General features: G+C 34.2%; 1 protein-coding gene across 1 annotated transcript; it reads left to right on the top strand.

Moving 5' to 3' along the window:
• grhl1 (grainyhead-like transcription factor 1) lies at positions 1-26,789 on the top strand. The gene is made up of 15 exons (XM_051133754.1): positions 1-176; positions 2,107-2,293; positions 3,474-3,547; positions 4,281-4,623; positions 5,064-5,146; positions 5,407-5,563; positions 6,827-6,938; positions 9,174-9,268; positions 12,264-12,510; positions 12,641-12,771; positions 16,711-16,739; positions 17,035-17,120; positions 20,059-20,144; positions 22,938-23,002; positions 25,389-26,789. The coding sequence occupies exons 1-15, from the start codon at positions 157-159 to the stop codon at positions 25,501-25,503; spliced, it is 1,830 nt and encodes a 609-aa protein (XP_050989711.1). The 5' UTR covers positions 1-156; the 3' UTR covers positions 25,504-26,789.
• The last annotated feature ends 1,017 nt before the right edge of the window (positions 26,790-27,806 follow it).

Below are 27,806 nucleotides of genomic sequence, written 5' to 3'. Positions count from 1 at the left end.
AGTATATCCAAAAAAGCGAGAAAAGCCAACAAAACCCGTTCTCATACAGGCAATTCTAACGCAGCCCTCATCCCATCCTGAAAACGTTGCTCCATACAAGAAGAAGAAGGATCGGATTTACAGTACCAACTAGAAAGTCCAGTTCGACCATAAGAGATGTCACAGGAGCATGACAAGTAAGTTCACCACTGTAGGTCCATAGTCTACCAAGAGATGATCAACAGAAAAGGATCCCACGATTGAAAAATCATGCACTATTTACTGCTTAATCTTGCTTTAGTTGCTGGAACTGAAACAGGTTAGCTTCTATACTCTGACTTGTCTCAGGAAGTCTGGAAAATAGCGTCTTACCACGAGAAGTCGGACTGACAGCCGAGAGCCGATTCCGCTACACGGTTGTGCTGTCTGGGCTCTTCAGTTCACCTGTCATGTTCAGACCTGCTTCGGTCACAGGTGTACCTGCACCTGCCGCGGGAGTTATGAGCGCCGCGCTCTATTTGTCAGACTTGCGTGTTATTTGTTTTTTGTGCATTTTCCTCGTTTGGAGTGAAAATCACATTTGAAACTTGTGAAAGCGTGACATTTTGTTAGCATTTATTATAAGTAAAGGCTTCTTGGAAAACAACATCTGTGTTTTTGGAAAGGTAATAATTGATGAACTAGTACTGACACGACAGTAAAACATCTTGTAATGGCAGTAAGTGTATGAGTATTTTATGGATTTATATGTTATGATTTATCAAGTTAAATGTTGTTAAAAAAGAGTTGATTGAAATCTGCTGTCTAGGCGTTGGCAATTCCTTCCTTTGTACATTGTTTAAAACATGCAAATCTGACCAGAATCAGCTGCGAACTTTTTGGCAAAGTTTGGGTTTTCTGTTCTTCTCAGAATTGGTTCGCCTGTGCTTGACAAGAACTAAAGTATACACCCAAAATATTTGCCCGTTGCTGATCTTTCCCTCATGCAAACAGAACTTTGTTGACGAGCATCGCCATAGAGTAAGCAATGTGAGATCTTGTATCTGTGAATCCTGAGGAGAAAACTAAAACTCTCCTGAGTTAGTGTTTGGAGTTTGGCGGATGTGGCCGCAAACACATCATTAGTAATTTTGCGCTTGGTCGCCTCTTTTGTTTTAGAAGTGGGATTGCGTGTCCACAAGGTTTTATTGTCCCAGGATAACGGATCTATCAGGTTGCAAAGCTAAAATCAAACAGGGAGAAAGAATGGCACAATTAGTTATCAAATTACTCGTAATCCGTTTGCGTTAACCAACCTGGATGCAGTTTTGTCATAGCAACTCTTTATGGATTCATTCCATTATTAAAAGCTCGAGTGTTGTGTGACAAGCAAACCTAGAGAGACTAAACAGTGTAGCCCTCATCAAGACGAAGTCTGTTCTGAATGAATTCAGAAAAGGCATGTTCTAAGTGTGTACCTTAAAACGTAATCGTTTTTATTTTTTTTGAAACGTTCTTCTTTAAATATAGTAGATTATTAAGTTCCCAACCTGACTTCACCTCACCCTGCTTACCCACCCAATTAAAAGGTTTAAGAGTTGAGAAAATAAACTCTACCTTGTCCTTATTTCATTGTCAGATATTTCAACACATAAATGCATTAATGAGCACTGAATCAGAGCATATTCAATCTCTGTAAGCCACCTTTGTCTAAATAATAGATGATGGTGCTCATAAGAATGACATAACGATGACGGAAATGCGCAAACCGGTTTTCTTAATGAACTTTGTCACAGTCTAAAAAGTCACTAGATCTTCCTCTGACACTTTGCTGGTCGTCTTACTGGAAGAGCCAGTGAAACATGCTGTCAAACGGGAAGCTGCGGTCTGTGCAGAGATTTGTTGTTTGGGCCGGTTTTGTCACAGATCCTGAGATAAAGAGGGCCTTTCACAACAGCCTGCTCTTTTGTTAACTTTGACACCAGCAATAATGCCAAAACATCTTCAGATTGTTGATGCACAACATCCATCATTTTGTTCGTTTTGACTCTTTGTGTTTACAAATCACACAGCCCGTCTACCTCTGCCTGACGATCCAATTAGCTGTTGTTTTAATACTGACGGCTCTTTATGAACTGTTCCTCACAGTAAGCGGGCAGTGCTCGTGCTACAGAATGATCCGGCGTACAACCAGCGGCGGCCGTTCACGAGCGAGGATGAGGCCTGGAAGTCGTTCCTGGAGAACCCCCTCACAGCCGCCACCAAGGCCATGATGAGCATCAATGGAGACGAAGACAGTGCCGCAGCTCTGGGTTTTCTATATGAGTACTACAAGGTATGACTAGTAGAGATTAACATCAGTAATAATAATTTAATAATTTATAATGTACTTTTCGCAAACCCAAAATATTGTTAAATATCATAATAAGCATTACATATTAACAAAATACACCAAACACAATAAATATATATATTATATATTAAATTAAATGTATATATGTGTGTGTATATATATATATATATATATAGACACACACACACACCAGTCAAAAGATTTTGAATTATTTTTGCTATTTAAAACAACAGCTTTTTATTTGAATATATTTTAAAATGCAATTTATTCCTGTGATCAAAGCTAAATTTTTAGCATTATTACTCCAGTCTTCAGTGTCACGATGATCCTTTAGAAATCATTCTAATATGCTGATTTGCTGTTCAGGAAACTTTTTTTCTATTATTATCAATATTTAAAACAGTTGAGTACATCTTTGTTAGGATTTTTTGATGAATAGAAAGATCCAAAGATAAGCATTTATCTGAAATAAAAAGCTTTTGTAACATTATACACTATAACATTCAAAAGCTTTGAGTCTATATTTTTTCCCATTTTTTTCCCTTTTTTTTTGAAAAAGAAGGATGCTTTAAATTAATCAAAAGTGATTATAAAGACATTTATAATGTTATAAAAGATTTCTATTTCAGATAAATGCTGTTCTTCTGACCTGAAAAATTCTACTCAGCTATAACATAGTAATAATAATAATAATAATAAAAATAAATGTTTTTGAGCAGCAAATCTGAATATTAGAATAAGTTCAAAAACAAATAACTCCTTTATTTTAATTTTCAAAAATCATGTTTTTTATTATGTTATCATGTTTTTATTGTGTTATCTGTATTTTTCAGTTAATTTTACTTTATATCAAAATATCCCAAGATTAATTGAAATCCACAATAAAAAAAAACACAATTAAAAAAACTATTCATTCATATATATATATATATATATATTTTTTAAAGGGGATAAAAGGAGGAACTTTAGACAACAACAACAAAACCTTATGATTATTATTTAAACTCTGAACAACATAGAATTAATTTAAGGATTTCTGACCTCCTTTTACTTCACAAAATGTCACCTAGTATGTTAAATATGTTCACTGACAGATATAATGGGTAAAGCTGATGCTATTGGATGTGGTCAGACTTGCATTGAGTTTGTTTACTTTCCCCAGGTGCCGCGGGAAAAGAGAACAATATCCCAGCCAAAGGCTGACGTCCTGGGCTCTGATGTGGATCCCAACAAAAGGTGAAGCTCTCATCAAAGATGCAATAGTGAATGCAGTTTTTCCCATACTGTGAAGATGAGACCCTACTTGTTATTTGTTGCTAAATCTATCTATCAGTTTACTAACAGACAAAAATCAATAAAGAAAGCAGCCAACAACGACTTATTTGATCGATTTGTTGGGTCTGTTTGGCAAATGCGCAGGACGCACGTCAATGACATCACTGTAAAAATATGTTCGAAGCGAGAGAACAGTTTTTATGAAACACTTCAAATATTAAGCGGATAGAGTTTCATGTTGCCTCGTTTACGTGCGAGCACATGCTTTTGAGAGCATTTCTCCCCAGTGCAGATATATATATCATATCATATCATATCATATATATATATATGTACAGAAAGGGAGGCTGTAATTCATTTTTATTGAAATATTACTATACGTGTTCCATTTAGGTTACAAAATTATGACATTTAATTGAAATCCTACATACAAAGCAAGTAATTTGTATACAAATATCTGTATGTGTTTACTTTTTAATATTAAGTGTAAAGCGTCATTTTTTAAAATATGTTGTATTGTTTATAACGTTTAGGTTTATATATATTTTAATAGCCTTGCATTTGCATGTTTTTGTGAAGGAGAACAATATTTGATGCAGTTAAATGTATACTTTCTATGTGTTTCAGTTGTTTGTAGGTCGCTGAAAACATTTTAACATGTTATATTTTTAATTTACATTTGCGTTCACAACAGAAACTTGTTGACCACTCTCCAAGAGCCATCGGCGGAGAACCGAATCCAGGTTCTGAAAGGACTAAATATCGTTCTTCCAGGAAACCAGCACGGCCAGGACAAGAGAGGCCTTTTCCCCTCACCCGATACTACGGTGACAGTATCCATTGCTCCTGGGCCAAACTACCCAGTGAAGACTGAAGGTCCATCGCATGGATTCTCCGTCACAGTCCCCAATCCCCACTGCTCAGAGCCAGACAGTCACAGTCACACGGTGGTTTTTGACCCTCAGCTCCCCCACAACCAGTTCAGTCCGAACACACAGCCACGCACCCCAGACTCGACCTTCCCAGAGAACTCAGATGTGAGTTCTCACACACACACGCACGCACACATCTCAAGTCTCCCAACCTCAGACAATACTTCATTTACCTGGTGACTCTAAAGACATTGTTGTATTGAGCCCCCTCCCTATTTTTATTTGAACATGCCAAAATAGTAGCTAGCATGTCATTATGCCATTGTCTCTCTTACACAATAAAGTGCTGTATTTTCCTCTCACATAATAGCCAGGGCCTTTTCTCTCTCTCTTCTCTTTTGCCCGCTCTCATTCCCGCTCCCTCTCTCTACCTAAACATGGAGGGAGGATTTCCTTAGAAATGATAGTTCCACAAAAACCTTGCACACACGGAGATCTGTTTGTTTTTTCTTTTGCTTAGCAATCAGCTTTCTCCCACCGACTGAATGCACGGTGGTTGTCTGTGCTAATGCCAGGCCCTCTTGCCCCTCTTTTGTCCGCTACAGGTGTTTGCGTTCCCAAGAGATCTCCAGTTAGGCATGGGACCCATCCCGCAAGAGGACTATGCCACTTTTGACACAGTGTCAGGGTAAGCTTAAACATAACTTGAGAGAAAAACTTCAGATTATATCAGCTGAGTGTGTGCAAATAGCCTGAATAGGGTCACTGGTGCATCCTCCTGACAGGTGTGCATGGCCTATGGGTAAATGAAAGTCAGCCTAGAACAAATATGACAAGCTGCCTCTTCCGTGTAATAACAAACATGCAAATTGTCATGGGTGTATTTGGTCTGAAGGTGCAAATGTGTATTAAGTGGTGTCCCCAATTTTTTTTGTGTTTGGTCAACAGTAATAATTTCGAATACACATTAGAAGCCTCCAAGTCTCTCAGACAGAAATCTGGCGATGGAACAATGACGTACCTCAACAAGGGCCAGTTCTATCCCATCACCCTCAGGGAAACCGACAATGGCAAATTGATGCACGGCCCCATTTGTAAAGTCAGGGTAAGATAAATATGAATAAAAAAATTTTGATGTTATGTTTATAGTTTAGTTGCCCCAAATTGTATTTAGAGACTTCAGCCTTCAGAGACTTAAAAAAAAAAAAAAAAAAAAAAAAAAAAAAATATATATATATATATATATATATATAATTAATAAACAAATACAATTTTAATTAAATTAAATTGAATAAATAAATAATTAAATAAATACATTTTTTACTTCAGACTTCAGAGACTTCAAAAAAAAAAAAAAAAAAATATATATATATATATATATATAACTAATAAATAAATAAAATTTTAATGAAATTAAATGGAATAAATAAATAATTAAATAAATACATTTTTTACACATTGTTCTTTGCAATCATATGCATCTTAGCATTCATTTATAAAAAAAACGTAGATGCTTGTCTGTTCAGTCAGACAAAAAAATTATTATGTTGAACATGACAAAATGTATTTGAACACTTTGTCAAACATTAATGGAAAATGTCCTTTGTTAACTTCCATGTCCACTAATAATTATTTTTTGCCAGTTGGTTAAAAGTAATTGCAAAAATGTCTCTGGAAAAATACATTTTCTAGTATAATTTGTTTGCAGATGATATTTTCTTATATAATGTAATGACATTCATACATCTTTGTGTGTAGCTTACTGTGAGTGTTTAGATATGAAATGATACTTTATACTTTTATTTAAATCTTTTTACTTTTTAAAATAACGGTTTTCTATTTGAATATATTTTAAAATGTAATTTATTCCTGTGATTTCAAGGCTGAATTTTTAGCAACATTACTCCAGTCACATGATCCTTCAGAAATCATTCTAGTATTCTGATTTGCTGCTCAAAAAACATTTATTATTATTATTATTATTATGTTGAAAACAGCGGAGTAGAAATGTTTCAGGTTTCTTTGATAAATAGAAAGTTCAGAAGAACAGTATTTATCCGAAAGTCAAAAAAAAGTCTTTAGATAAAGATAAATGTCTTCATCATCACTTTTGATCATTTTAAAGCATCCTTGTTAAATAAAATGATTAATTTCTATAATAAATTACATTTTAAAATATATTCAAACAGAAATTTGACTTTTTGCTGTACTTTAGATCAAATAAATGCAGGCTTGGTGAGCAGAAGAGACCTCTTTAAAAACATTTAAAAATCTTACTGTTCAAAAACTTTTGACTGGTAGTGTATGAGTACTTGTTTGAGAGTGTGTGTACATTAATATAACACAGTAACACCATGTTGTTTTTCAGAGTGTTGTGATGGTGGTGTTCGGAGAGGAGAAAACCAGAGATGACCAACTCAAGCACTGGAAATACTGGCACTCAAGACAGCACACGGCCAAGCAGAGATGCATTGATATTGGTAAGCAGTCTTTGTCTTGGGGTACACCTTTGATCTCACTGATCTCACTCATACTTTCATGTCTCTTTGCTTTTCTGGGTCCGGTGTACTGTAGTTCAGGGCGGAGTAACAAGTACAGATAGCAAATAGACATACAAACAGACTGGATGCAGGGGGCCTGCAGGTGGGGACAAGACAATAGGTCAAGGGGAGAGCCATCAGTGACGTCTACAATGAACACAACAAATAAAAGATGAGCACTGTAAAGCATGAAAGGGTACACAACATTATCTTGCCTTCAATGAAAGTTGACTCCTTTAAGACTTAAAGGGATAGTTCACCCAAAAATGAAAATTCTGTCAACATTTACTCACCCTAAATGTAGTTCCAAGCCTGTATGAGTTTCTTTCTTCTGTTGAACACAAATGAAGATATTTTGAAGAATGTTGATCCAAAGAGTTGACGGTAGCTATTTACTTTCATAGTATGGGAAAATGGAATTTTTAGGGGTTCAAGCACGTAGCGCTGAAACCCAGTTGTAATTGTTAGAATGGTCACGGATCAGCGATCTCCACGTAAAACTGATAAGTCCGATAAGTCCAAACCATAAGTCGTAGAGACTTGAAACTCCGAGGGATGGTAGTACTCACACCGCCGACAACGTGATCAAGGCTCACCCTGATCATCCTGACAGGGGCGCTACAGCGAACAAAAGTACGAAATCGCCTAAACTGCCAGTCGCAGGCTCAAGTGTTTGTCGTTGGAAACCTTGACTCACGCCGGAGAAAATGCATGCCTCAGATTCGATTGGAAAAATGTATTTTTTTTTTTAAAACCTACTTTTGCAAACGAGTCCTAGGTTTTTCGCCTGATCGGAACCAGACCAGTGCAGAAACATCAATAATCAACAATAAAAAAAAAGTTTAACTTTCAACTTGTTGTCGCAAAGGGACGCCAAAACTTTCGAAAGGGGCGTGGCACTTTTAGTAAAATGCCTATAATTCCTGAATGGAATGAGATATCTCCACCAAACTCAGAACACTTATGTAAGAAAAAAAGAAAAAAATTGCAGAGCTTGGCCACTTGGTGGTGCTATAAGAGGGAAAAAAACATAAAAATGGCTGTAACTCCACAACCATTCATCCTGTCAACATGAAAATCGGTGTTCACGGTCTTGGTCCGAAGTGCCACAAGTGTCTACAAGGACATTTGTGTATCTTAAAAAACATGGCTGCCATTGGCAGATGAATTTTGGGCACCTGTTAAACAAGGTTAACGGAGGTCGATCGGAACGAAACTCTGTGGGCCCGTTCGACTCACAGCCCCAAAGGTCTGAGAGAAAATTGAAAGAAATTGGCCATTGGGTGAGATATCGCATTTTTCAAGGGCATAAATGATTGTACATCGCACGTTTTATCACACATACGTGCGATATTTGTAGAATCATACAATAGAACTCCTCATTCCGGACAACTTTGCCTCTAGAACCACTGCTGTCAGTCAAATCGTTTGTTAAATGATTGAGGTAGAGAAACCTACTTTTGTGAACAAGTCCTAGGTTTTTCACTCAGTCTGGAAAAAAAAACACTGCAGGACAGACTCTCTAAGTCAAAAATGAACAAAAAAAATATTGAAATTTACCCTTTGGAAGGCTATATGGGGTCGTTTAGAAATTGGGCCTGTCCAAATTTACCCAAAATCCTTTAAAGCCTAAAGGAAAATTCAAAACTTCACGAAACCTGCTGAGCACATGCGACCGGTGATTCTAAACAAGCATGAAAAGTTTCAAGGGGTTAGACCATATAAACGTTTTGTTATAAATATTTCTAACGTTAAAAAACATAATATTTCTATGGTAAATTACCTGGATTTGCCAAAAATGCTTTTTAAATCGTTGATTTAGGTGGTTACAGGCTTGCTAAATATATCCTTTTTTCATATGTGCTTAAATGCCTTAAAGCGCTTGAACCTCGATAATCGCTGCTTGCATCTATATTTGTTTTTGAGTTCACTTTAATGTCATAATATTATATTAGCAAAGTACAACGTGTAAAAAAAACTTGATTTTATCTAAAAAAGCTCATTAACATTTATAGTCTATGTTGGTCACCTCTGCCTGTCTTATATCTGCAGCTAAGATGTAAAATTACAGTACAACAAAAATATTCCCTTACCCACACACCCGTCTCTTGCAAAACGTGAATCATCCACGTGTGTGTTTATACTCATTAATCAAGCCTTTCTTGTCTCCCACAGCCGACTACAAAGAAAGTTTCAACACCATCAGCAACATTGAGGAGATTTCATATAACGCCATTTCATTCACATGGGACATCAGTGAGGAAGCAAAGGTAAAGACATTTTAGGGCCCTTCTAGTGTGTACAGATTTAATTAATAAACAACATTATTGCTCTTTAATTTGATTCACCTCTTAACATCCGTTAAATGAGATTAGAGAAAATTGTCTTTCTCTTAAAAAGGTTTAGATTCAAGATGTTACAGGTGAATAATAGCAAACATCTTAAAAAATAAAAACGTTTCCATGTGTTAAATTTCTAGGTATGTATTTTTGGTATGCGGATAAAGGATCTTAAAATAGACATGACCTTTTAGAAAAGGTATGACTAACTGAAGATTGACACTCAAAATAGACCACTTTGAGTACACATAAAAAAACGTTTATTCAGGCAACACAGACAAAGTGCGCTGTGTCCCAGGAAACTTAAGGCGTCATTAAGAAAAATCCTAAGAAAGCGTGATAAAGGGGCTTTTTGAGATTAGTTTGGTTATTTGAGCTGGTCATTGGTGTTTTCCAACTCTGACCAGTACCTTCAGTTTTCTTCAGATGAAGAAACTAAGATTTGTAATCTGACTTCAAGGTGTATGTGAATGTTGAAATGACTAGTTCTCAGGTCATTAGGCCTGACAGCCCTATTTTGTGCTAAACTGATGCGTTTATGGGGGGGGACGCGCCCAACAATGGCATCAAGAATGAGGAAACACTGATGGGGGAGCTGTGAACACTGACAGCTTACGGAATCCTGTTCGACGAGTGTGTCGAGACTAGTCTGGTTAAACCCGTCGTGAAGTGACAAACAAGATTTTGGTTAAATCCTCAGCCTTTGATTAGTGATTTTTCTGTTGTTTTCTTAGTTGAAGCATCTGTCTGAGAATTAGTCTTTGCATAAACGTTGTTTATTAATGTAATTGTAGTTCCAATTAGTCCCATTAAAGTAAACAATCCAAAGTTTAAAAATTGAAATGAAGTATTTTGCAGCGAGCAGTGTTGTCCTATAACCAGGATGCAGATCATAAGATAGGCCCGCGCTGTAGGATACTCATCCGTGTGCTCATCCGTGTCTCCTGTGTGCCGACTGTTGGCAGTGTTACACTGGGCGTGGTTTGGATTTTGTGTGCTTGGGAGAGACAGATGCAGAGAAACAGAAAGTGGAGACAGAGAAAGGGCAAGACCCTAAGAGGTTTGGAAAAGGACGGTTGGAATGGATTTGTGGCGCTCCCTAGTGGACTTTTTGAGAAATTCCAGGCATTGCGTGAATGCTTGCTTGTGCAAATATTTGCTGATTAGTTGAAAGTCAGTTTGTTTGTAATTCTTATTCTTACTTTGTCTCATGCCTTTTGTTAATAATCCATTATTACATAAGATGCTGTGCTGACAATGAATAAAGTTAAGTAAATGTTGCTTTAGCTGGAATAAACAGATGCTGATCATATTGTTAGTTGTACATATGCACAGCCATTAAAAAGTTTAGGGTCAGTAAGATTTAAGATTTAAAGAAATTATTACTTTTATTCTGTGAAGATGCAATAAATTTTGATGTTTTCCAGTGTAAATTGCCTATAAACATTTTCATATGTAGGATCCTATGAAATGTTTTATTTTTTCCCAAATTATGTTTTTCCCCTCCAAATTTCTTTTTTTCTCAGTTTATTTTTTCTGTATTTTCAGTAAAAAAAAAAAAAGTACCACTACTAGCTATAGCTGTAATTTGTAATAATACATTTAAATTTTTTTTTGTTTCATATGTAGGACCCTATGAAATCCATGAATTTTTTTCCAAAATTCTGTTTTTTCTGGAATTCCTTTCTTTCTTTTCTTTTCTTTTTCTTTTTTTTTTTTTTGAAATGTTTATTTTAATTTTTACTTATATTTGTAACTTATTTTTATTAATTTTTATTTTTTTTTTTTTTTCCATTCCATTTTTTCTTTTTGGAAAACATGTATGCTAGCTATAACTGTAATTTGTAATAAAAAATTTTTTCTTTATTTCCTTTTTTTTCTTTTTCCAAATTCATTTTTTTTTCTGTTTTCATTTTTCTGGATTTTTTGGAAAAAAAATAAAAACTAGCTAAAACTGTAGTTTGTAATAATACATTTAATTTTTTCAGTGTAAATTGCCTAGAAACATCTTCATATGTAGGGCCCTATGAAATCCATTTTATTTTTTTCTTAATTTCCGTTTTTTTTCTCCAAATTTCTTTTTTTTCTGTTTTAATTTTTCTGGATTTTCAGTTTTTTTGGGGGAAAAAAACTAGCTAAAACTGTAATTTGTAATAATACATTTAATTTTTTCAGTGTAAATTGCATCTTTATATGTAAGTCCCTGTGAAATCTGTTTTATTTTTTCCCAAATTCTGTTTTATTGTTTTTTCAAATTAATTTTTTTTCCGTTTTAATTTTTCTGGATTTCATTTATTTATTTTTTTATTTAATTAATTAATTTATTTTTTAATGTTACACTACTAGTTATAATTGTAAATTATAATAATAATTACAAATAATTCAAATAATGACTGGATTCCAGGATTTTGTCAACATTTTCCAGATCGTGGAAATCATAGGGCCATATGTAGTATTTTCAGAAACATATAAATGAAACAGGAATAACTGATTCAATTCCAGAAATTTAATTAAATGACTTCATCATTAAGTTTTATTTTATGATGGACCAACACTTCCCAATTCTAAAGAACATTGTGCAATGTGCTGTGTTTCCATTCTGTTTCCAAAAGGGGGCGACATAGAACACATCCAATCCCATCACAGTCTGGTGTCCCCAGTTCACCTCTCACAAACGTTTGAACTCATGCATTTACGGAAAACAGTATTCATGAGTTCAAAATAAACAATGCATTCCACACTGTGAACGAATTTTGAGACTAAAAAAGGTCAAGGAAAATTTTCTCCTGCTTGTTTTCAGTTCACTGCCCTTTGCTATTTTGGCTTCACGCATCTAAAGTAATATAAGTTAAACTGAGCGCGACAATACGCTTGTAACAAATGATGACCACATAGCGTTTAATTGTTCCCTCTCTTCCCTCCTTAGATCTTCATCTCAGTGAACTGTCTGAGCACAGACTTCTCCTCTCAGAAGGGAGTGAAGGGGCTACCGCTCAACCTACAGATCGACACCTACAGCTACAACAACCGCAGTAATAAACCTATCCACCGCGCTTACTGCCAGATTAAGGTCTTCTGCGACAAGGGTGCAGAGCGTAAGATCCGTGATGAAGAGAGGAAACAGTCCCGTAGGAAGGGAAAATGCCCTGACATCAACCCTCCACTGGGAAACTGTAAGCACAGCTACAGGTTTTCACTGACATGTAGAGTTTAACTGACCTGATAGTGCTTTATAGTAGAAATGTGAGACTAGCGTTACAGAGAGACTAGTTTTTAACTCTATCCTTGTCCCATTTTTCCAAGTTGGGCCAGATGTCAAGGTTGCCCTCCTGCACAAGCGCAGCGACATCACTGTCTTCAAGACAATGACAGACTTCGAGACGCAGCCTGTTCTTTTCATCCCCGACATTCATTTCTCCACCTTCCAGCGTCATGTGAGTACACAGTGCAAAACTATTTTTTATTTTACAATTAAAAAGCATTGTTAAAAATCATTCCATCATTGTCAGGGTTATGATACGCAAATGCACTGTGCTCTACAAGCTGCTAGATATGTAGTGTATGTTATAACACATTGCATGTGAGCACTGGTGATAAGATAGGAGAATGTACGATAATGTATTTTTGCAGCATGTGAGCACAGTCATATAGTTTAGGTTAATTTTGAACTCATTAACTCTCAGTTTTCTCTCCGGCACTAAAAACTTGCAACCTTTGCTTTAGCAATCCAGAATCTTATCTGTTTGGTTTTGCTGGAGATGGTCAAGTCTGAGAAAAATGCATGACATCAGAATGCTGGTGCAAGATTGGCTTTTGTTAAAACAGTTTATGACCCTTTCCCATTAAAAGAACTTGTACATTGCAGGTTATTAAATCCAAATGGTGTAAAATCATGCATGTAAATGCACTCGGTGGCTTGGAAAAGAAAGATTATTATTAGAAGACTATCAGTCAATCACAGATTCATACATTTTCTGTTAAGATCTACATTTCCCAGAGAACTGGTGAAATACAGTTGATGTCAAAAGTTTACATACACCTTGCAGAATCTGCAAAATGTTCATTATTTTACCAAAATAGGAGGGATCATACAAAATGCGTGTTAATTTTTATTTAGTACTGACCTGAAAAAGATATTTTACATTTCAGAAAATAATAGTTGAATTTATAAAAAATTACCCTTGTTCAAAAGTTTACATACACTTGACTTTTAATACTGTGTTGTTACCTTAATAATCCACAGCTGTGTTTTTTTGTTTAGTGATATTTGTTCATGAGTCCCTTGTTTGTCCTGAACAGTTAAACTGCCTGCTTTCTTCAGAAAAATCCTTCAGCTCCCACAGCTTTTTTTCAGCATTTTTGTGTATTTGAAGCCTTTGCAACAATGACTGTTATATTGAGATCCATTTTTCACACTGAGGACAACTGAGGGACTGCAACTATTACAGAAGGTTCAAACACTCACTGATGCTCCAGAAGGAAACACAAAGCATTAAGAGCTGGGGGTGAAAACTTTTGGAAATTGAAAATCAGGGTAAATTTAAACTTATTTTGTCTTTTGGGAAACATGCAAGTATATTCTGTAGCTTTTGAAAGACAGTACTAAGTGAAAAAAAAGTTTTTTAGACTAAATAAGAAAAATGTACACATCTTAATTCTTTTCAAAAGTTTTCACCCCCCAGCTCTTAATGCATCATGTTTCCTTCTGAAGCATCAGTGAGCATTTGAATCTTCTGTAATAGTTGCATATGAGTCCCTCAGTTGTCCTCAATGTGAAAAGATCGATCTCAAAATCATACAGTCATTGCTGGAAAGGGTTCAAATACACAAAAAATGCAGAAAAACCAAAGAATTTGTGAGACCTGAAGGATTTTTCTGAAGAACAGCAGGCAGTTTACCTGTTCAGGACAAACAAGGGACTCATGAACAACTATCACTAAACAAAAAAAACACAACTGTGGATCATTCAGGTAACAACACGTTATTAAAAACCAAGCGTATGTAAACTTTTGAACAGGGTCATTTTTATATAGTGGACTACATGTAAACATTTTTTATGTGAAATATCTTATTCAGGTCAGTACTAAATAAAAAAAAAACATGCATTTTGTATGATCCCTCTTGTTTTGATAAAATAATTAACATTTTGCAGATTCTGCAAGGTGTATGTTAACTTTTGACCTCAACTCCATATAATGTCCTTAGGAGTATTAAATCATAAGATTATGATTTGTGGTCTCCTAAAAGTATTAATTATCTACATGTCAATGCCACTACGACAAAGCCTCCTAGCAGATCAGTGCAGTTCCATTTTATCGTCTGAGTAGGTACGTAAAAGCATATTGACATCATCATTTTAGTGCTCTTTATTGCATGTGTGAGTGCAGACTGCTGAAGCATTTCACAGAAACAGCAGATTGTGGTTGGGTCACGGTGACCAGAATGATACAGTCAGTGAAAGGAATATAATCATTTCTCACGGTTATGAAATCTGCCGTTTATGGCATGGGATTGGCTCTTATCAGAGTATTCTTGGCAGGGGATCACATTTTAAGCCCACGCGTTTCTAAAGAAATCAAAACATGCACAATTTACCCCTCCAGCTTTGTTCTGTGTACTAATCCGGTCATAAACATCACTGGTACCTGTAAGGTTCTTAGACCTGGAGGTTATTTTTAAATCATTTCAGTTTCTTGGTAGAACCCTACCTTTAATTTCACCGTCCACCTTTGACTTAAAAACCTGGTGACCCATACGGCTAAAATCACATGACACACAGGAGAGCAAATGTTAGACAGTGTCCTTAAACATGGCCTTTGATCATCAGTTGTGTGACATTGAAACCCGGTGTATATCTAGAACCAAAAATAAACCCTCTGGCTATTTACTCTTCACTAAAATCACACACAAAAAGAACAAGAAACGTCAACTTTGCCATATTTTTCTAGAGTCAGTCAAACCAAGCAAGTTCAGAGCTGAGGGAAGAAGTGCTTTTTACAATGCATCTGTGTTGATTTAAATGTTCTTGCTATTGTTCTGAATGGTCAGCTTCATGCTCTGGGGGACTTTTGTGGAAAGTTTACATTGCGGTATGCAGGACCTAGAGCAAAAAAAAAAGTTAGTCTCAATTTACAAGCGCAGCATTAATCATCCCAAGTAGGTTAAATGTGTTAGCATGTGTTAATGGTTTAACCCAGGGGTCTTCAACAGGGGGTCTGCGGTCGTCCTGCAGGAGATCTGTAAATTATTGTTTCATCTCAAACGGATTTTTGTGGCAAACAAAATGAAGCGGTTAAGCGTGTTAAGAATGTTTACTTCTCCTCCTACATTAAAATACGTCAAGTAAAATTAAAATTGTAAAGTTTTTAACGACTTTTCAATGTGAGGTTCATGACGAAATATGGAAATATTCTGTATTTAACATGATGTTTTTTAAAGAAGTCTCCTATGCTCACCAAGGCTGCATTTACTTAATTAAAAAAAACAAAAAGTGGAGAGAGAAAAAAGTAATACTGTGAAATATTATTACAATTTAAAACGTTTAAAATTATTTAATATTTAATTAAAAAATATTTAAATATCACTACAATTTAAAACTTTTTCAATTATTTTATATTTAATTATTTAAATATCAAATAAAAATAAAAAACATTTTAGTTGTCTTATTTTTCTATACACTACCAGTCAAAAGTTTTTGAACAGTAAGTTTTTTTTAAAGAAGTCTCTTCTGCTCACCAAGCCTGCATTTATTTGATCCAAAGTACAGCAAAAAATCAGAAATATTTTTGCTATTTAAAATATCTGTTTTCTATTTGAATATATTTTAATTTATTTTAAAATTATTATTTTAAATTATTATAAATTATTTTTATATAATTTTTAATTTATCCGCTGAATGTTTGGCATCGTTACCCCAGTCACGTGATCCATCAGAAATCATTCTAATATTCAGATTTGCCGCTCAAAAATATTTATTATTATTATGTTGAAAACAGCTGAGTAGAATTTTTTCAGGTTTCTTTAATGAATAGAAAGTTTGGAAGAACAGCATTTATCTGAAATAAAAAAATCTTTTGTAACATTATAATTGACTTCATCATCACTTTTGATCAATTTAAAGCATTCTTGCTAGATAAAAGTATTAATTTCTATAATTCTATCATTTCTTTAATTTCAGTTCATCAGTAAATTGACATTTTCAGTGCAACACTCAACATAAAACTTATTATAAATCTTTTACAGTGCGTAAGGCCCTTGGCCTGAAAAAGACCCCTGGTTTTACAATGCATCCTTATTCTGAAATATTAAAGGTATTTGTTAATGAATGTTCTTCAGCTTCTGTTAATTGTTTTTTGTGTGTTTTCTCCTTACAGCCTTTCTCTCAGGAGGATTCAGAGGAAGGGTGAGTTTCAGTCTTTTGCCTTCTTTGTGCTCATTTATGTCAGCAGTGCTTGTTCAAGACAGGGGAGGGTTTAAAATGTGTATTATTAGAGCAAAACGGCCTTTAGCTTTGCCCTGAAGCGCTGCTCCCTGTACAGTGTTTCCAGAAAATGCGCAGGTGCTGTTTGTGTCATGGGTAATGATGTACTTGTTAGCGCCTTCTTTTTCTATAGGGATGGCGGTTTTCTCAGAACTACACTCATCTGCTGCATTTTTCTGTTTGTCTCATCTCTCTTCCTTCTTTCCCTCACGTTCAGCTCGGCTATGAAGAGATTACCCTATTCCGAGGAGGAGTTTGGATCACCTCCTAATAAGCTGGCAAGGATGGATGAGCCCAAAAGAGGTGTGTTTTAACTGGAACTGGGTTGTATGTCATTTGTTTTGTTCCTGAGGTGGATGAGACAGATTTTTTTGGGGGGTATTTTTGTGTTTATTTCAGCAGTGTTGGCACTATAGCATTGACACTGCTTTGGTGCAATGCCATTTGGTTGCATGTGAGTAACCACACACAAAAACATCCTAATTTAAAACATATTTGCTCTGTTTCAAAACCTAGTAAGCTGCATATGGAAGATGCCTCCTGAGATGTTGTTTTTGACTAACTCTAAGACAATATTACATGCATCCTACATGGAAAAGGCAATCTCATAATGCACTGCTGCATGCTCAGTAAAAATAAAAAATCAAGATGGCAGACTTTCTATGAGAAATGTTGGTTTTAAATATAGACCGCGTTCAAGCTATGCTGTAATTACCGTAATTACGAGATGACAACTCATGACGCTCTACTCGAAGGCGTTCATGTCCTCGAACTGGGGATTATGTGTTTCTGTGGCAACAATATCAATGCCAAAATGAATTTGCAGCAGTCAGGTGGTACAGCAGTCACAGCTCTCAGAAAATTCAAGTTTACAAGTTGTAATTACAAGTTACATAAGAACTGTGTAACTTGTAATTACAGTAATTCTGATGTAAACACTACTAAAAGAATCCATAAAATAGCATGATTAAAGATATTTTCAATAATTGTAAAAATATAATATTAATAATAAATATTATTTAATAATTGTAAAAATATGATGATAATAATAATAATAAATATTATTAAAAAATGGTAAAATGTAATAATAAATATAATTCAATAGTTGTATAAATATAATAATAAATATGATTTAATAGTTGCACAAATATAATAAATATTATTGAATGATTGTAAAAGTATAATAATAATAATAATAATAAGTATTAATAATTAGTTGTAAAAATGTAATAATAATAACAATATAGTAGTAGTAAATATTATTTAAGAGTTGTACAAATATAATAATAAACAATATAATTTAATACTTGTAAAAATAAAATAATAATAAATAAAACATTTTTCAATTTAGATTACTATTATAATTAGTAATTTCTAATAAATATTTAATAGTTATAATACATATTAATTAGTTGTAAAAATATAATAAATAAATAATAATAAAATATTGTTTTTGATTTATTATAAATATTGTGTAATAGTTGTACAAATATAATAAAAATAATACACATTTAATAGTTGTAAAAATAAATAATAATAATAATAATAAAAATTAATTTTGTTTTATTTAGATTACTATTATTTTAATTAGTAATATTAAAATCTTGTTTTTGTAATTTTATTTATAATAAATGTTATTTAATAGTTGTACAAATATAATAATAATAATAATAAATATTATTTATTAGCTATAACATAATCAATATTATTTAAGAATTGTAAAATAATATTTATTAGTTGTAAAAATATATATATATAATAAATTGTTTTTCAATTTAGATTACTATTATTATAATTAGTAATATTAATTATTTTAAAATATAAAAATATTGTTTTACTGTTTTTAATTTGTATTATTTTATCCAGTATTTATGTGTGGTATGTCATTTACTGTATGGTTATTAGTGTTAATTGCTTAGCAAAATGCTATTATCAAACTTTATTGAAATGAATGGCACAAGTTTTATGAGTTTTATGAAGATGTGAATGTTTTTTACAAGTTGGAATCTCAATTCTGACATAGCGTGAATGCACTATAATTGCATTTCATGCAGTACTGAAGAGTATCCATGAATTAATTAGTAATATATAATAAATAATTAAAAATAATTTTTAATAATTTGTAAAAATGTAATAAAATAATTTTAATAATAATACATTCTTTATTTTATTTAATAATACAGATTTTTATATAAAAATATTCTTTAATTTAATTATTATTATTATTAATCATATTTATAATAATTAAAAAATAATAATTTGTTTGTTCCTAATTTTAATTATTTTGCACAGTATTTGTGTGTGCTACAGCAAATAATTAATTTTATGTGTATTGTAATGTTAACCAGCTTATCAACATGCTTATTCTCATATCAATTTTTATTTATTTTTTACTTTTTTTCGCATGTGTGGGACACCATTTACGTGATGTTCAGAGTCATTCTGCCCAATGTTCCATGACGTTAGATGCTGCCTTAGAAGGCAGTTGCCTATGTGGGTCGTAGGCAGTGATTCAGCTGACTAGGTTTTGGAACGGAGCTATTGTTTGTACCCAGATAGCTCCTAATTATAGACTAGTATGTCTGACCATTTCAGTGGCAATCACTGCTGTTTAGATCACTTCAACAAAGGATGTAGAACCAAACATCGGTGGGATTCAGTAAATAAAGAGCGGAAATTTGCAGGTCATCGAAGGCTGCTGGCCCTCCCAACACGATGCCTTGTCTCCCTGTGGCCATCCTCTGCTTGTTTGTCTGTTGAATGGCAGTCACGGTCAGCCGTGTGTGGGTGGGTGCGTGTTTGTGTGGATCTAACCAAAGCTCTTGCCAAAGGCAACACGCCGACTTTGGAATAGGATGTAATGTGTGTAATCTGTGTACTCCGGACTGTCCACATCACTGAACCTCCCTTGCTGTAGCTCAGTGTTCCCAGTATTGGCTTGGGATGCGGCCCAGTCCTTCTGGGGTTTTTGGGTGAAAGGGGAGGAGGGGACGCCACCGGTGTTTATAGACACGAGCAGCAACCCCAACTACAGGGAACAGCATGTGAGACACAAGCTTATTAAAGGCATGCGTTTGAAGAGCATATCAAATCGTCTGCCACATCAAAAGCTTTGGCAGATGACTTGGGCTTTACTTTCTAGTTTATTTTGGTTTGCAAGTCTGACCTCAGTTTCAAGAAAACTGGGCTTGCAGTTTGTGCATGAGTGACCAGGGCTGACCACATTTCTCTGCCTTTGCAGTTTTGCTGTATGTGCGCAAGGAGTCGGAGGAAGTTTTTGATGCTCTCATGCTGAAAACTCCCACTCTAAAAGGCCTGGTGGAAGCGGTGAGTTCACTTTCTTTTCCCAAATGTCCACACTCAACATTAATTCCTCACCATTTTGAACATAAAGGGTTAAGAATTGGTGAAAATAAAATCAAATGTTGGTGCCGATAGCCTCGTGGTCAGCGCTTCGGGCGTCCCAAGTTCGAGTCCCAGCTTGCAGACCTTACCCGACCCCAGACCCCCACTTCGTTTCCTTTCCAACTATACTGTCCTATTTAAATAAAGGCATAAAACACCAAAAATAAATCTTTAAAAAATTTAATTAAATTAAAACAACATTCATTAAGCACTGTGGTGAGCTCAGTCTAAAAAATAAATCCAATTTAGTAGTTAAAAAGTATCCATAAAATTGTGTAAATAAATACATACATACACTACCAGTCAAAAGTTTTTGAACCCTAAGATTTTTTTTTTTTTTTTTTTTTTTAAAGAATTCGCTTCTGTTCACCAAGCCTGCATTTATTTGATCCAAAATACTGCAAAAGCAGTAATATTGTGAAATATTTTTACTATTTAAAATAACTGTTTTCTATTTTATTATATTTCAAAATGTAATTTATTTCTGTGATCAAAACTAAATTTTCAGCATTATTACTCCAGTCTTCAATGTCACATGATCCTTCAGAAATCATTCTAATATGCTGATTTGCTGTTCAAGAAACCTGAATTTTCTATTCATCATAGAAACCTGAAAAAATTCTACTCAGCTGTTTTCAACAAATACTTTTTAGCAGCAAATCAGAATATTAGAATGATTTATGAAGGATTATGTGACTGGAGTAATGATGCAAAAAATTCAGCTTTAAATTAACAGGAATAAATGACATTTTAAAATATATATTTGAACAGAAAGCAGTTATTTTAAATAGTAAAAATATTTCAACATTTTTCTGTTTTTGCTGTACCTTGGATCAAATAAATACAGGCTTGGTGAGCAGAAGAGACTTCTTTAAAAACATTAATAATCTTACTGTTCAAAAATGTCTGATTAAAATAATAATAATAATATTAGTAATAATAATAATTCAGATTTATTTACTCAAGTATTTGTGTGTGCTTTGTGTTTTTAATGCATTAAATATGCTATTAGATTAACAACATGCAACATCAAACTCTCTAGTGTTCCCATAATGCATTGTGATGAGGTATGAAGTAAATCCAATTAAATTACCCATAAAATAGCATAATAATTAAAAATAATAATAATTAAAAATATATTTTTATTTAACAACAATGATTATAAAATTGATTTTTATGCTTAATTTGCATTATTTGCTTATGTGTGACATCAAACTTTATTGAAATCAGCTGCACACCATGAAACATTCCCATTATGCCTTGCGATGAGAGATGCAAATAAACAATGTAATTTAAAAAAAATTAATTATAATATTAATTTGATAATTAAAATGCTAAAATATCACAACAATTAATGAAATTATAAAAAATAAAAATATTCAATTTTTGTTTATGCAAACCCGTTTCTGCCACTGAATAAAAAAAAAAAAGATATAAAAAAGGAAAAATTGCAAGATACAAACTCGCATTTGTGAGAAAAAAGTCAGAATTCTGACTCTTTCTCACAATTGCGAGTTTAAATCTCACAATTCTGACTTTTTTTCTTGCAATTCTGACTTTTTTCTCAGGATTGCTTGATATAAACTCAAAACTGCAAGTTATAAAGAAACGAGCTTCCATAGTTTGCACAACTGCCCTTCTGACCTCCCGTGACATGGTAGCGTGTGTTGTTCAGGCTAGAACTACTCACATTTCTTTAAATCTAATTAAACTAATACAGTTTCACTGTCTTTCGTGAAGGGTCACTTAAGGACATGGTCACAGAAAGACTGGAGAAAAACATCCATTTAATGATCTAAACATTATAACAGTATAATTTTGTTTAGTAATGCATCGCTTGCACCACACAAACAGACAATAACACACACGAAATACTCTTTCCAAGAAAGCTCCCACCCAAAAATTATACATCCCATCCAAACCCACAGCTACGTTCTAATGCAACACAGCACCTATTTGAGAAAATCAGGAAAAGGCAGAAACCAAGGCCAGAGAAGTGCATTAACATGTGGTCAGTGCAGAAAAGTCCCTGAAATTAGAGTCTCAATCTGGATGATTTAATGGGGACACTGAGTTACGTAGCAGGAGACCGACTGTCAACAGGCAGTCTGAATTAAAACTTTGCAGGTGGCCACAGCGAGAATCACACTGGCTCGCAAACACAACAATATAACATCACAAAAGCTGGCAAGGGCTAAACAGGCTCCTGTGACAGGTATAAGAATGCGCGTACGTGTTTTGCATGTAACACTATGCGAACCAAGCATTGCGACACTTCAGACAGCTATGAGAATGAGTGGAGGGAATGTTAGGATAACATCAGGGGGCTGAGAGAAAACATCGAGCTGAAGCACTCGTATCCTGAAATAAGATGAACTTTGATACTAGTTGGATGGAAAACTTACTTAGGTCTACAAATGTTCCATTTGATCAGTACATAGTGTTGCTTTACTCACTAAATTACTATTTGAAATGGATAGTCCACTCAGTTCTGTGATCATTTATGCACCGTTTGTGGAACGAGAAGATACTTTAATAAATGTCCCAAAGATGTTTTTAAGAATAGCTTCTTTAAACTGTCCCTTTAAGGAAGAGACCAGTCTGTGCTTTTCAAGATGGAACTGTTTAATTGTGACCACGTTGTATTGAGTAACACTGTTTCTTTGTGTAATACATGTTTATAATTATAATTACTATGAATTTTCTCTCCACCAGATTTCAGAGAAATATGATGTTCCTCTTGAGAAGATGGGGAAGGTCTGCAAGAAATGCAAGAAAGGGTAAGACTTCTTCTTTAAAGGTTTCTTTAAACTAGGGCTGTCAGTCAGTCACCTTTTTAGGGGATTTGCGATAAGTTTGCAATAAATTCATTATTTATTTTTTATGGAGAAGGTCACTTCCAGAACAAAAATTTACAGATAATTTACTCACCCCCTTGTCATCCAAGATGTTTGTGTCTTTGTGTCTTCAGTCGATAAGAAATTATGCTTCTTGAGGAAAAACGTTTCAGGAACTATCTCCATATAGTGGACTTCAATGGTGCCCCCAAGTTTGAACTTCCAAAATGCAGTTTAAATGCAGCTCAAAAGGGTCTAAACGATCCCAGCCGAGGAATAAGGGTCTTATCTAGCGAAATGATTGGTTATTTTCAAAACAAATTGACAGTTTATATACTTTTTAACCTCGTCTTGTCTAGCTCTGCGTGAACTCCGGGTCAATGCGATCAATACAGTTAGGGTATGTCGAAAAACTCTTGTTTTCTTCCCCAACTTCAAAATCGTCAGTGTTTACAAAGTGAACATGCAAAGAACATCAAACGCTCTTTCCAAAAAAAAAAGGTAAAACAGCGACGTAGGCCGATTTGGATGTTGAAGAAGAAAACAAGAAAGTTTTTCGACATACCTTAACTGTCTTGTCCCTGATTACACAGACTACGCATCGCAGAGACGAGACAAGATGAGCATTTGAGGTTAAAAAGGATATAAATTGTCCATTTGTTTCGAAAATGACTGATCGTTTCGTCAGAGCAGGGCCCAATGCTAATTTTTTCAAATTTTTACTTACCTGGTTAAGATTTTCACTGGCCCTGCCACAAAACAACAACAACAAATTGTTGCTGTTATCATTGTTTTTGACCCATGTTATCTTTTATTTTAATAAATAAGCTTATAACAAAATTTTACATATCAATTAAATTGTACAATTCTCGATTCTAATTTTGATATCACAGCAAAGACTTTGAAATTTGAAACTTTGAAAACTTTGACACTTTGAAAAATTATTGCTTGCAGTTCGTGTGCAAGCCCGGAACAGAGATCGGTCGGTGCATGTGTACTCCACTGTATGAATTAAATATAGGTTAATCATTGTTAAAGCCACAAAGTTCCTTGATAAGACGGGTATTTTGACATACTTTTGTAGGCTTTCTGTCCGTCAGACAGGCGTCTCTCTGTGATCGATTGAAATTGTAAATGAACAAGGCTTAAAAACGCGTCCAAATGATAAACTTTTGTGACGACACGGCAGTGACAGATTCATCAACTGTCCCGAGCGTCTTTCACGCTGGCCCCGGGCCATTGGGCACTCCTTATTGTGGAGCCCTGCTAGATAAGACCCTTCTTCCTCGGCTGGGATTATTTAGAGCCATTTGAAGCTGCATTTAAACTGCATTTTGGAAGTTTAAACTTGGGGGCACCATAGAAGTCTACTATATGGAAATCCTGGAATGTTTTCCTCAAGAAACATATTTTCTTTACGACTGAGAAAAGAAAGAAATGAACATCTCGGATGACAAGGGGGTGCGTAAATTATCTGTAAATATGTTTACAGATTTAAAAATTTTGTTCTGGAAGTGAACTTCTTTAAATGTAGGTACAATTTGTAATTTATTTGTAATTTATATATAATGTTATTTATATTTTACATTATTTTTTAATTATTTTAATTATATAGAATTATTTTTTTTGAAGGCAGTCCGTTTTATTGGTTGGGGAAGATTGATAATGTAAAAATAATTGCATATGTCCTTGCAATAAAATCACTATTAGTTTATTATTTTTAATGCAGTTTATAAATAATTTTACTAAATTACCACGTTAAAGGGACAGTTCACCCAAAAATGGAAATTCTGTTATTGATTACTAACCCTCATGTCATTCCAAACCTGTAAGGCCTTTATTCATCTTAAGAACACAAATTAAGATATTTTTGATGAAATCCAAGAGCTTTCTGACCCTGCATAGACAGCAATGCAACTGGGTCCATAAAGGTTGTTAAAATAGTCAAAGAAAACAAAAATAAAGACTTTATTCAACAATTTCTTTTCTTTCATTTCAGTCTTTGACATGCATTAACAAGAAATTGTTGAATAAAGTTATTTTTTATTTCTTTGACTGTTTCAACAGTCTTTTCTACTTTTCTGGGCCATAAACGTGGTAGCTGCATTGTTGTCTATGCAGGGTCAGAAAGCTCTTGGATTTCATCAAAAATATCTTAATATGTGTTCCGAAGATGAACGAAGGGGTTTGGAATGACATGAGGGTGAGTAATTAATGACAGAATGTTCATTTTTAGGTGAACTATTCCTTTAAATTAACAGGCCTAATTTAACCACGTCTTTCGAACAATCAGGGCTGAAACTAAACCGTGTTGTCCCGTTCGTTTCAGGATCTTGGTAAACATGGACGACAACATCATCAAGCACTACTCCAACGAGGACACCTTCCAGATCCAGATGGAGGAAATGGGAGGAATGGTTAAGCTCACGCTGACAGAGATCTGAGGATCCTACGGACTGGTTTACGCAAGTCTTCCTGCTCTATTGGGAAACCTTAGATCCCTCACTGTCATCTTGTAGTATAGTCTAATGAACAGTTTTGGGTGACCTAGTACAGTATATGAGCCTTAAGTACTTTGTGAATTGAGAGAGAAATAACGTAAAAGATCTCTCTCAAGTGTTTCTGCCAAATACCTTAAAGGTTTTGAGCCATATTTTCTATTTTACCTGAGTATACAGTCTACTATTAGCTTTCCTCTTTAAAGTCATAGCACTGGAGATGCTGATCTCTACAAAAAGGATGAATGAATAGGATGTAGTGAAATGGGTTTGGGGAATCCGCATTGCTTCACTGTATTGATACTAACAACCCTGAGCAGTATTTAGCGAGTACAGTATATTACCTTTTGCTCAGCAACTCTATGAGATGCAGTGTCACAAGCACTGTTCTGTATACATGTAGAGAAACAAACTTTTCTGTCCCAACGAAAATGGTAATTTTTTATCAATTTTCAGACTTCCTCAGAAAAGTCTGTTGTTTCTAATATAAACAAATAAGGTCCATACAACAGGCCCTCCGATGAATCCTTCAGGAGGGATTTTCAAAATGTGATCCACAGAGAATCAGTATAAACCTTTTTCACAACAGATTTATAATAAGCAGATTATTCTGTATTGTTAGGAAATGATCTGTTTAGTTTGTTTAGTTTGCTATCAGTGCAATCAATGTAATTCATGATTACCAAAGTTCCATTACAAATCATAGTTTTGGCCAAAAACACAGTATCTTTGAAGACCATCAAATGAATAGTGTTACATTTAGTTTAGTTGGTTCCCCATTAACTACTGTTTTTTGATTGTACTGACCTCAGTGCACATGCTGAAACTATAATTCATATTTCACTTCTGATTATGCATTCCCCTTTCTAAAAAATGTTGTTTCTGATGAAATGTACAGATTTTGATTCATTTTGATACACTCTTTGTATCGTTGCTTTTGTATATATTTATTGATATGCTGGGATGGGACTTTTTTATAACTATAACAAAATTTTCTATACTATTTTAATTTTTTTTAATGGAATCATTCTGAATGATCTATTTATGCAAATGGGATTATTTTTTAGATTGTTGTTAATGTCTGATTTGGTTTTAATATGCATATTTAAGTGTTCTTATACACAAAGTTATTATTTTCTTTTACTTCTCAACTGTTAGTCAGACATTGTTCCTTTTTGTATCAGATATACATCTTAAGCTCCAATAAAAGCCACTTGGGCCCTTGTATTTTATTTGGCTGTCTGTGTGTCCTGTGGTTTTTCTGCTAGCTGTATCCAAAGGAGTTGTCATGGAAACAGGCTGTGCTCCAATAGCCCATCTGTCTAGTGGACAGGAAGTGGGCGGCTAAATAGAGAGTGTCTCAAATCAGCAGTGGCCTCAAATACCCCCTCAGCCTCAGTTCCCCTCTTTTAAGTTCCTTCCTGGAAGACAAAAAAAAAAAAAAAAAAAAAAAATCACCCTTCACCAGAGAGCACAGAGATTGTTATTTTATATATTTTTTATATATTATATTTTATATGGATACTTGCCCTATTTTTTTAAATTAATTTATTTATATCAATATTTTTACAAATGTATTTTTTGTTAAAAAAATTATGAATTCACAGAATTTCTATCCAATTGTTGGTTGACTGATTGTAAATGTATTTTTGTTGGTGTATTTTAGAATTCTTGCTGACAATTAGTATGCACACACACACACAAGAAAATGATAACTGAACTGTTTCTGTGCATGCTAAGCAATGGAAGCCACTGAATAAAAAATAAAAGGTAGTGTGTTTATGTCTCGCAATTCTGACTTTTTTTCTCAGAAGTGAGATACAAACTATGTGAGTCATAAAGTCAGTCACAAGCAAATGCAAGTCATAAAGTCAGACTTTTTTTCTCAGAATTGACTTATATAAACTCGAAATTCCAAGAAATGAAGTCAGAATTGTGTGATATAAATTCACAGTTGCAAATTATAAAGTCAGAATTGCAAGACATAACTCGCAATTCTGACTTTTTTTTCTCAGAATTGAGATATAAACTCGCAATTGCAAGATATAAAGTCAGCATTGCCATATATAAATTCTGAGAAATTAAGTCAGAACTGCATGCTATAAATTGCAATTGCAAGTTCTATATCTTGCAATTCTGACTTTATAACTCACAATTGTGAATTTTTGTCTTGAAATTCCGATTATCTCAATTCTGAGAAAAGAAAAGTCAAAATTGCAAGTTTATGTCTTGCAGGTCTGACTTCATTG

Source organism: Labeo rohita, chromosome 17 (assembly GCF_022985175.1).
Source record: "Labeo rohita strain BAU-BD-2019 chromosome 17, IGBB_LRoh.1.0, whole genome shotgun sequence".
Taxonomy (NCBI): Eukaryota; Metazoa; Chordata; class Actinopteri; order Cypriniformes; family Cyprinidae; genus Labeo; species Labeo rohita.
The sequence above is the reverse complement of the archived record's forward strand: the minus strand, read 5'-3'. Positions and strand labels throughout refer to the sequence as shown.